Source organism: Pipra filicauda, unplaced genomic scaffold, assembly GCF_003945595.2.
Source record: "Pipra filicauda isolate LSUMZ 115617 unplaced genomic scaffold, ASM394559v2 scaffold217_size2002032_pilon, whole genome shotgun sequence".
Taxonomy (NCBI): Eukaryota; Metazoa; Chordata; class Aves; order Passeriformes; family Pipridae; genus Pipra; species Pipra filicauda.
The window spans coordinates 1,545,321-1,556,577 of NW_024104329.1; the positions used below are offsets into that span (position 1 = coordinate 1,545,321).

Consider the following 11,257-nt stretch of genomic DNA (forward strand, 5'->3'; position numbering starts at 1 on the left):
ATAAACCCTACTGCTACACAGCACTGCGGGTAGCAAGACATAGGGAAGAGATCATGTATAACCCAGATTATTCCTATTCCCTGTGTATAGCACTTGCAGTACACAGGGCACTTTCCATGTGTGGACAGGCTTATCCGTCGTGCCTGTCCACACATGGACAGTTTTCAGTCAGATGTCCATTATGAAAAAGAGACAGCTTTGAAAAACACCTTTTCTGCCACAACACGATATTGCAGGAAACATGGTTAAGCGGGAAAAAAAATTCTTACAGTTCCTTAAAAGGCAAATGCAAAATAGAAAAGAAATAATTCATCCGGATACCAAGTATCAGATAAACATGCTAGAGGTGTAAACCTCTGAATAACTATTTTGTGGCAATTGGCTTTGTTGTTTGCCACAGTAGAAAGCTTACCTTTTTTAAGATTTTACCACCAAAACGTGCCCGGATGCTAATGTACTTAAAGAGGATTCGATCCACTGGACAGGAGTTTGCATTCTAGGAAAAAAAACCCAAACAATTCCCAATACAGTTAATAAGTGCATCTCTTTATTCAATTTCTAAAAAGGAAGTCTTAAATTATTAATGAAATAAGCATTAAATTAATGTAGTAGTCATTTTAACAGCTATGATCTTGACATATTAAGTACTTAAATCTGACTTATCTGATTTGCAAACAGCCTGTTAGATCAGAGAAAACATACATTTTTAGAGAAGCATTTATTATGCCGAAGCAATTTAATTATTATTCAGTTGCAAAGCAACATCAAAGTTCTTCCAAACATTGTCTTGAAGCAGCACTTGCGCTTTAAGGCATTTTCTTTCTTTTGGACAAATGAGCAAGTAGAAATGGCTTACAAATATATTCAATAAGAGTGAATTTTTTTTTATTTAATTAACACTGTTACTGCTGCACACACAGTTAAGTCTTGTTGTAATTCTCACCCTGAATTATGACTGTGGGAACTACACAGGTGGTAAGGAACTCAGACTGAAAACTGAATTCAGAGCAAGTTGCTGCTTGTCATACTCTTTTATATCTTCTTTATGTTTAGATGCTTAAAACAGATCCCCATCCAATGGTCACAATACAGAATTTAAGAAGAGATAAAGACAGATATATAGAGAAATATATATACAAATATATATATATTTTAAAAAAAGCATAGAGAAAATCAGTATTGCTGGTGTCTTGACTTGAAAAAGCAAAAGAATTGTAAATGCCTAGAAACACACTTGCTTGCGACATTACAGCTTCCAGAGAAGAGAACAGATCAGGATGGGTACAAGAAAAACAGATCCACACTTCAAACACAAATCCTGACAAACAGAGCAGTAAACCAAGTCTGTTTAGAAAAGCTTAAAGCAAATATGAATATTACATTTTTTTGCTCTCATTACAGCAGAACAACATGATCAGAAGAGAGAGAGCAGAGCACTCCAGAAAGCTACAGGACATCACAGACAGAACAGCTCACCTTAGACCACTCCACGATGCAGTCCAAGCAGAAGTAATGGGAACAGTTCTCAGGAGTCCCAACAGCCTGATCCCTAAACGTGTTGAGGCAAATGGGGCAGTTTTCACCATCCTCATCAGAGGAGATGTTCGCTCCATTTAAGTGTGGCTCTAATTTCAAAGAATCGGTCATTCCCTCCACAGTGGCCTCAGTTTCCTCCTCCTCTTCCTCTTCTTCATCATCATCTTCACAATCTTAAGATGGGAGAGATAAAAACCAACTAGCATGTGCTGCAGGGCTTCAGCAACAAGGGCAGAGAGGGCAGGCAGGACAAGGTACTAGTTCTCAGAATTCCAAGTAAGCTTATTTTATGAGGCTGGAAGAGCAAAGCACAGCCCTCCCAGTTTAAGGTAATAATTTTTGCTGGTTTATTTCTTCCTAAATCCCTTCACTATAAAACAATGGATTACTCTGGTGAAAAATAAAGCCTGATAATGTGAGTAGTCTTCCAAGAGATTAAAAGGACAGACAGCAGGAAAACAACAGATTATCAAAACAACAAGACAGTAAGCTATGTTAGACTACCACTGAACAATGAAGTTAAAACAAAGTTATAATAAAGTTATAATGTACCCAACTTCAGAGGGCAAGCACCAGCAATACACTGATCTGCAGAACAACAAATTCAAGATTTCCCCACTATATCACCATTTTGAGAGTCAAGGGATCGAAGTGCCTTGGAGACCACTTAAAGAAGCCTGGTTTTGAGTAAAATTAAACACTCAGCACACATTGTTGAAAGGTATTTTTGTTTTAAGTACAAAATACAAAGACCTGTGTTAGTCTTTCCCTAAAACCTGTGAATTAAGTTGACATTTTCAAGAAAGAGCAAAAAGTTACCTAAAAAAACCATACTCACTTTGGGGGGGGAGGGGGAAGGGAAGTGACTATTGCTGGGTTGTTGATTTTTTTTTTTTTTTTTAATGAAAATATGGCTCTTGTCTTTTGCATTTCCCACTGAATTTTCCTGTCTGGACATAACAGAAAATACTCTGAAAAATGAATTAATAAAGCTTTCTGGCACCTGGCATCAATTTTTTCATCTGTGTTCACATCAGGCTAACTGGTAATTTGGAAAATTGCACTTCTTACTTCTCAACAAGCTTTAAGATCTGACAAAAACCTTCCATTTCTGTCTATCCTAATATTAATTTGAGCACAGCAGTGTCAGAAGTACATATATCTACAGAGTATGTTTTCAGTAAAATTAACAAATCCAAGTAACATCCACATTGTTTTTTCAAATTAAAAATAGTCTTCTTCCCTCCTCCCCAGGCATAAGAGCAACAGTAATTTATTTTCAGAACTCTCCAACACAACATTCACTTTAGAGGCCCAAAGCAAACTAACAAACATGCTTTCATAAGTGAAAAAATAGCATGAGCCATTGCTGCAATTTTGACATTTTTTTCCCAACTCATGCTCGGGCATAGTTCACTCCTGATGACTGCAACTACATCACTTTAGTTAGTGCATAGTCTTCAAACATACAAATGCTTTAAAAGCTTAGAATATTGGGGAATATTACTTGTTTGTTTATTAATGGAGGATGGCCTGACACAGTTGCATCACATCTGTGATGTGGCCTGACACAGCTGTATCTGTGGATCTACATTTCGTTGTTCATTTCTGGAGGAAAAGCTTTTATCTCACTCTTCCTCAGTTATGAAAAAATGCCTGTTAACACACATTAACAGACCTACCTTCTAATTCTTCATCTTCACTTTCTTCCTTGTCCTCCTCACCTCCTTCTTCCTCAGTGTCATTATCTTCCTCTTCACTTCCAGTATCATCATCTGAATCACAGCTATTTCCACCATTGCTTTCTTAAAAAGAAAAAAAGAGAAGAGAGGAAATACCTATTTGATGCAGGCAGACAGGCAGGCAGAACAGCAGAGGACACAGCAGAACTCCTGCTCAGGACATTACATATGAAGTGAGACCCTAGATTTCTGCAGTGGTATCAAAGCTGCCCATTTTGAGAAACTCAAGGGAAGCATGTCAGCAGTCTGATACACACAAGCTATGAAGCAAAGCAAAACAAAAAAAATTTCAGGGAAAAAAGGAGATAAATGGTCAGAAATACAACTTTACCACCCTTTTGGGGGTAAATCAATAGGTTCCCCAACCTATGCAGAAACACACGCAGAGAAGTCACATTTACCTGTTTCACTGAGGAGTGCAAGACACTGCCTTTTGCCCTTTCCTAGAGCAGCATTCTTGTTTATCAGTTCATCCTGGCTGTCATCATCCATGGCAGGACATTGGAAATCCACTCCCTGCAAGAAGGCAGACTTCAGTGAGGCAGTGCACCACCTACAAAAGCAGGGCAGGCGTCAGTCCATCAAAGAGCATCCAACACATCTGTGGAGATGTGAATGGCAGAAGGGACATTGCCCTCCCCACACCATTGATTAGCTTCCCCAGTTTCAATTCAGAGGTGGCTACAGGTAAGCAGCTATTGTTATGTGAGGTTTCACAGCCTTATCGGAGTAGATGAAACCAGCTCCTTGAGAAAATCAACTTAGGTGAAAGATACAGCTTTATCTTGGGCTCTTGGATGACAGAAAAAGGTATAATCAGAATTCCACTGAAAACAGTAATAGAAAAACCACAAACTCCAAAACCATTCTGTGGACTAGAAATAAAATGCAAAACTGAAATGGACCAGAGGCCATGTGAACTAGGCCTAACAGGATGACAATAAGTGTTTCAAATCAAAATACTCTATCTTGTCCAATTGAAAAGAAGATCATGTGGCTTAGGTCCTTAAAAAAAAAAAAAAAAAAGGCAGGCCTTTGCACAGGTCTGTCATGAAATAGAGAAGCCTCAGACCTCACAACCATTATTCCATGGAAAGGATAAGACTTGATTTAGTGCATATTAATACAATCACATTAATTGCTGTGCATCAGCACAGGCTGGCAGTAAAACTGACAGATACTGCGAGATGTCGCATGATCCAAACTCACAATGACAATCAAATCAGAGCTTTTAACATATGATGCTACAAAGCATTAAGACAGACAGACCCCTTGCAAACTTCTATAAGCAAGTCATGGAAATATATAATTAATTGACACTCAAAGCTAAATATCATATCTCAATATGAAAAAAAAAATGGATTCTTCTGTATGTGTGACAAAGTTTCAATCAGGTGCTCTTCTCCCACTCTCCCTGCTCCGTACTACATATCTTGCATATTAAGAGATTTTTTGGAACAAAACATTATGTTTTATTCAAGTGCTCTTGATCCGTACCTTTGCTTGCACACTCCCTTTTTGAGCCATGTGGCACAGCTCTGCAGTAAAGAGCCTCAAAAATGTAGGTTTTGCTAAACCAGACTAAACTACAAATGGAGTCTTCAACGCAGAGGGCAAAAAAAAAACTAAAACAGAAAAAAGATCGAGTTTTAGCACAAGCAAGTTCTTTTAAAGATTTCTCCTAACTTCAGTAAGATTCTTGCCTAAATAGAGGTTTGAACTTTTAGCTTAATTCGTGGCTGGTAACAGGAGCGTTTAAAAAACTGTTTAAAAACAATTAATGTTAGCTGAAAACATGCCGACTCATCAAAATCCAGTCACTTCGTCATGCAACTTAAAAAATAGGAAGAAACACTAAGAATTTTTCAAGTTTCGGCAGTGTGTATGCATGAATTATTCAAACTGAAACTCAGTTATATAACATCCTCTCGAAAGCTCAGTTAGCTACAGCAGTGCAAAATCTGTGGTGACGTGACAGCCAGGACACATAAGGGCGTGAGGACTGGCAGCACCAGCCCCACAGCAGGGCAGTGGCAGGCACGTGTCATATACGTGTATTTTGAACCTCTGCCTTTACCACTTCTCCGTCGGCAGGTTGTGGGAATAGAACGGGTTCCTGCTGACTTGTCACTGCCACATCCAGCCAGCCATGGCACTCCTGAGCCACTGAGGACCATGAAGGCCAAACAAAACCAGGGCCCGCGGGAGTAAAACTGTGGATAAGCCTCCACTTCACTACAACCATGACCTTCATTTCCCTGCTCTCTAGTTTTCCTTAAAGCAAAGTAGGTAAACACAGGGAGAAGATCTTTATATTTCGAAAAGCAACTCCTACAAGCCACAGTTCTGACCAACACACACTTATCTACATTTCCAAACAGCCTGCACTTCTTCACTGTAGTGGGATAAAACAACTACCCATGTTATTTTTGCCTTGCTACAACCCAGAAAGATATCCTTTAAGCACAGAGGCAAACAAATCAGCACTTGTGACTTAACAATCTAAACTGACATATTTATGTTGCAAATGCAAGCTTGTACTTTGCTCGGAGGCAAAACTCTGAGTTAAAGAAAATCTGGTATCGCAGCAAACAATTGCATCTTCAAATCCTGTCAGTAAAAAAAGTCTGGTTTGTGGGTAGTTGAAAATAGACAAGGAGAAACCAAGCAAGATGAAGTGAATTTGAGATTTTAAGCACATCACAAATATTACTTTTCCAAACTGGGCAGCTGCTCTTAAGAAAAAAAGTAGGAAACCAAAGTTGACTGTACACCTAACATGAGAGCTCCTTCTTCTGTGTTTTAAGAACAATAAGCAGCATTTCTAAGCTGTTTCTTTTTTTTATGGAAGACATTTCAAACAAATTACCACTGTGAAACACAAAAACATTCATGATACACTTCAGAGAGCTCACCACCTGTACAAAAGCCCAGTTTTCTCCAGCACTTACCACATCAGAATTTTTCTTACACATCCCCCTCCCCAACCCAGCCCCGAGCTAGAATTGGTAAATACAAAATAGATGGGAAGCATTTTTATTATTATGCAAACCAAGATGTTTGCATCTGTAGCAAACTGTAGTCCCTCCTCCAAGGTAAACCTTGACTATGTCCTCCTATGACATAAAAACCCAGACTGCTAAAAAGCAACTGGTTATCCCTGAAGGCCATTGGGCTCAGGCAACTACAGCTTCTTTTAGTTTCGGGGGTGCCAAAGCCCCGCCCTCACTGCTGTACCCAACCTTCAGCTGCTTGGTCCCTTGGAAAATCCTGTGTGCAGTACTCTGCATACAGGCCTTCAGCTATAAACAGCTCTTACATGCACTGATCCTCTCTTCTGCATCCCACTTTGTAAGTCTATTCAAAGGAATTTAGGATGCAACCCAGGAACACAGATGCAGGGTAACCTGGCCAGAGATCCCTTGTCTTCAATACTACTAACACTTATAGCAAACCCCACCTCAGTTCCCTAGGCAGGTGCATTATCCGTTTGCACAGCATATCCAGTATCTGGATTGCAGGTTGCACACCAGGTTGGCTGAAGGTAGACACCGTCCTCCTCCCTAACATCCCCCTGCTTTCAAATTCTCATTCAGAAGAACCTCAGAATACCTTAATAAACCAATAAGCCACAGAAGTGATGAGTGCACGGCAGGTATTCAATCACTTCACCCTCACCAGTGCTTTCCCCAGCCATAGGTTTCCTTCCCCAACTTTCCTTCACCAAGACACAACCTCACTAGGACCAAGTCGGGTTTGCTCTGAGTGCTGTGTCCCTTCCACAGTATATGTAGTAAGCCTGGCTTTGCTATTAAAACAGATTACGTTTTTACACAGAGATGCTTTAAGTAAGTTTAATTGTACAATCAAATAGCAATTACAAATGCTTTCTTCAAGCCGTATTAGCAACAGGGCTTTCTGTTGGCTTTAAGAACAGAGAAGATTAAGTGTTCCCTCCAGAAGAAGTGTTTATCAAGCAAGCACTTCAGTAAACATTTAGGTTTTTGAACTAAAATCCTTATGCATTACATTGTAATTATAAATTACAAATCAGTAATTTAACGTACTTTGGGTATGTTCCGGCTAGGAGGCAAGTGCAGGTTTCCAACCAACAAGACGAGACACAGTTTGCAAAAGACACTCCAGTTCCATCCCATCTGACATGAAGCCAACAGAGCTGCCTACAGCAGCGAGTGGCTCTTCCAGCCGCGCGCGCCTTCCCTTCTAGCACCAACCGATTTCCTCCTCCACCAACTTCTCACAGTAGTTTCTTGGGTTTTTAGAAACAGAAGAGCTACTAGCAAGGCATTTACTTTAATCTGCTTGGGTAATATTCAGGATTATACACAGGCAAAGAAAAGTTTCTCACAGGATTTTCTCGCAGGGCAGTTTTGAATGCTGATCTAATTTCATGGGCCGTTACTGAGCCATCATATACCAGAGACCACTTATTACTAAACTTTAGTCCACTAAATATTCAAATTTATGAGGTTTCAGTTCTCTTTGAGACATCTGCTTTATTTGGTTTGTTGCGGGGGGTGGGGGGAAGGTTTGGTTGTGTTTTTTCTTGGTTTTGTTTTTCAACCAAATAATTTGGTTGTCTCTGGAAAACCAATGTCTCACATCAGAGCACTTTGGGTGTGTTTCCAATTTCATATGCTACATTTGAAGAAAATAAAACAAGAGTTATAAAAATCATTATTGTACACAGTTGGAAAACATCTGGATATGGTGTGAATACTATCTGCCACCACCACATTTCAAAGGTAAAGACAACTTGGCAGGAAAATTATTCAGATTAACAAGAGACTCCTACGGCCTAGAGCTGCACACTACCAGTCTAGCATGCACAGGGAGCTTTAAGAAAGTCCTCTAAATCTAAATTTAGATCCCTGTTTAAATTACAAAAAAAAAAAAAAAATTAACTCTTAAATCAGAACTGCCCATGCAACAATTTAAACAACTGAAGCACCTAAGAACCTAAGAGATAAGGCGCAAATAATCCCGGGGTAGGCAAGGAAGTGCCTATCTGCCACCCATTCTAGCCCTGCCCTAAATTTAGCCACCTTAATTCCAGGACGAAAATTGTCCACCAGAGCTTTCCCAGGAGCTCTTTCGGGAGTTTGTAATGCAAACAAAGCAACACACAGGCTTTGCAAAAGCACTTTTGAAGTTCAGCATCTTACCCAGAGGAGCAGCCAGGCATTTTGTATTTCTGTATTCAAAGCAGTAGCCAAGGTCTATGGAATTCCCAGCCTACAATTCCCTGCAGCCATTGGCTCTGCTTCCAGCTGTGAATTAAACAGTCTCCAACTTCACACATCCTCCTCTTTCTTAACAGGCTTCTTTTCTTAGGAAGAGTCACCCTTACTGGTGAATTCCCTTTCAGTATCAGTCTTTCACACCAACCTCATCTTTAACTACAGCTTCCCCTGCTATTTACGGGCACGACTGTAGGAAAACAAAACAAAACAAACCCAAACAAACAAAAAACCCAAACAAAAACCTCACACACTTTTATTATTTATTTTGCATGACCATAACAAACAAGACCCACTGACCTAGAAGAAAGGAAATAACACAGCAGACACCTCTGCAAAACATCAGGAACGTGTACACGGCAACAAACCTACAGAAGGCAAGCAACTAAAACTGCAAAAATCACACCTACCCCACTGTCACCGATTGTGGGGCGGACAAAGGGAGACACCAGTGGCACAGCTTAGAAACCTCTCAGTAAGCACAAGTCCCTCGGGGCAAAGTTTTTACGACTAAACACAACCTTGCAATAAGCTAATACACCATAAAATTATAATTTTTTTTTTTTGCAAGAAAAACATAATTTCTATTTGCCAGCCGCTGGCTGAAAGAGCTGGTAACTTCTCCAACACCCATGGGCGCACTGAAAACAGCGGGAATGGGTGGAAAGGGAAAGGGGGGTTGGGGGGAGGTGCAGACACGACAACCGGAAACATCTGGGAGTTTGTTTACTATCTACAGTATACTTACACATGTATTTAGCGTATTTATTTAGACCTCTGGCGCAGCAAAGGCAGCTGGATGGCTCCCGGGCCGAGGCGCCCCCGAGCCCGCCCGGCCCCTCCGCAACCCGCGGGGGACTCCCGCGGGAATCCCGGGAGCAGCCGGGGAGAGCCTGACCCGGAGCTGCCCTCCCGCGGCGGCGCCTCCCGTCCGAAAACAATCCAATAAACATGGTGTTGTCGCTGCTGTTTATCGGAGCGACACCAAACAAGGGATCCTGAGCGTGGCGGGGCAATTCCCCGCAGGAGCGGAGGGGCGGCCACTCCGCGCAACTCCCGCGGCCCAGCCCCCGCCGCAGGCCGCGCAGGCCCCGGCAGCCGCCCTGCCCGCCCCCGGGCACTCACCGAGGAGCAGTCCGGCGCTCACATTCCCGACAGGAGCAACCCCGGCGCTCGGTCACATCCCGGGACCCCGCGGCCGCCGCTCCCCCGGAAGCGCTGTGGAAACACTGGCGGGTCACGGGGCGCCAGCGGGCGGAACCACCGCGCGGCGGCGGGGGGGGTGTGGGCCGAACCATCTGGTGATGGGGGGAGAGCGGCCGCGGGGCTGAACCATTGCGGGAGAGGGGGGGGCGCACCGGGCTGTACCACTGCGGAGCTGCGAGGGGGGCCGCACTGGTTGATCCCCGCGGGTAGTGGCGGTCCCGCTCCGGCCGCTCCCCGTTGCCCCATGGAAGGAGGGCTGGCAGAGGTGACTCCCCTGGCATCCCTGCCCAGTGTCCCCAAGCTTTGGAGGGGAAGCGGGGTGCAAACGCCACCGTGCTGCGAGGCGTGCGGGGGGCCGGCGGGGCTGCGCCCGCGGGATGCTCCGCTCCGCTCCGCCTGGGGCCGTCTCTCGGGGTTGGGAGCATCCTTGCACTGCCCGGTCTGGCCCGTGCGGTGCGGGAGGACACGGATCAGTGCTAAATACCTCTCGAAGACAGCGCAGACCGCGGGTGTTTTTTTTTTCCCCTCTAACTACGCGTGGCTGGGCTCGACCCAAATGTTCCCGTGGCACTGGGTGAGCGCACGCACGTAGAGGAGAGGGGCTGGTTTCGCCCTGTTCCCATCAGCCGTGGGTCTCCGCCGGGCTGAACTCGGCTGTCAGCCGGCGAGGGGAGCGCAGCCCAGGCTGTGCTCGCAGGCGGACGTGACCCAGCGCTAACGTGCATGTCCTCGCAGACACTCGGGTCATTGTCAGGAATGAGACGGGGGCCGGGGGAGAAAACGAGGTCCTTTTCCAGAGAACACAGAGCGAAGCAAAACCTGCGCCAGCCCTGCTGCTGCCTGCCCGCTCGGGGCCTGTGAGAGGGGCGAAGCGGGACGGGCTGGGGTGAAAACGCTGGTGATGCCACAGCCGGTGAACACGCACAGCCTTCGTGTTAGAAAAGGCAAGAGCTGCGCTGCGAAGAGGCAACTTTTTATTTGCGTGTTAATTGATGCGGTGTTTGCCAGCTCCAAGGATAGGATGGGGGAATGTTCCCCCTTTAGGCTTGCTCCCCGAGCCCGTGGGACAGCACAACGGCACCGGCACCGCACCAAGGCGGGCACAAAGGGCCGGTGCCCAGGGCATCCCGTGACGCTCTCCTGCCGTCCGCGGATGCAGGTCCCTGTCACCGCACGCATCGTGGCTCTGGCACTGCCGCGGGGACTGAAAGCCAGCTGGGAACAAAGGGAAGAGCTGCACGGTTGGGCTAAGCGGGGGCTCTCCCCGGGGCAGCACAGGCCGTGTCAGCAGGACATTTCATCCCAGAGATTAAGGGCTGAGCCACGAACTTGTTTGGAGCTGGAGGGGGAGTGGGGGCTGAGGGCAAACAGCACCCACCAGCACTGTGGCAAAGCCCTCAGGCCCGGGGCCTTGCCAGGGCAATGGCAGATCATCTTCTGAGCCCAGGGGTTCTCACTGTTCCTTTAAAGACTCGGACGATGGCACATCCAGAGCGAGGGCCCGATGTGCCC

General features: G+C 44.8%; 1 protein-coding gene across 3 annotated transcripts in view; it reads right to left on the reverse strand.

Moving 5' to 3' along the window:
- Positions 1–9,855, reverse strand: part of PHRF1 (PHD and ring finger domains 1) — a 31,440-nt gene extending 21,585 nt beyond the window's left edge. For 2 of the 3 annotated variants that reach the window (XM_039381193.1, XM_039381192.1), the window contains exons 1-5: positions 9,665–9,855; positions 3,680–3,831; positions 3,219–3,341; positions 1,477–1,709; positions 413–496 (exon numbers count right to left, since the gene is read on the reverse strand). In XM_039381193.1, the coding sequence (XP_039237127.1) occupies positions 413–496; positions 1,477–1,709; positions 3,219–3,341; positions 3,680–3,831; positions 9,665–9,837 (765 nt within the window). In that variant the 5' untranslated portion in view covers positions 9,838–9,855. The remainder of the gene's footprint in view (positions 1–412; positions 497–1,476; positions 1,710–3,218; positions 3,342–3,679; positions 3,832–9,664) is intronic. The other variant, XM_039381194.1, reaches the window with a different exon arrangement.
- Positions 9,856–11,257: the final 1,402 nt, after the last annotated feature.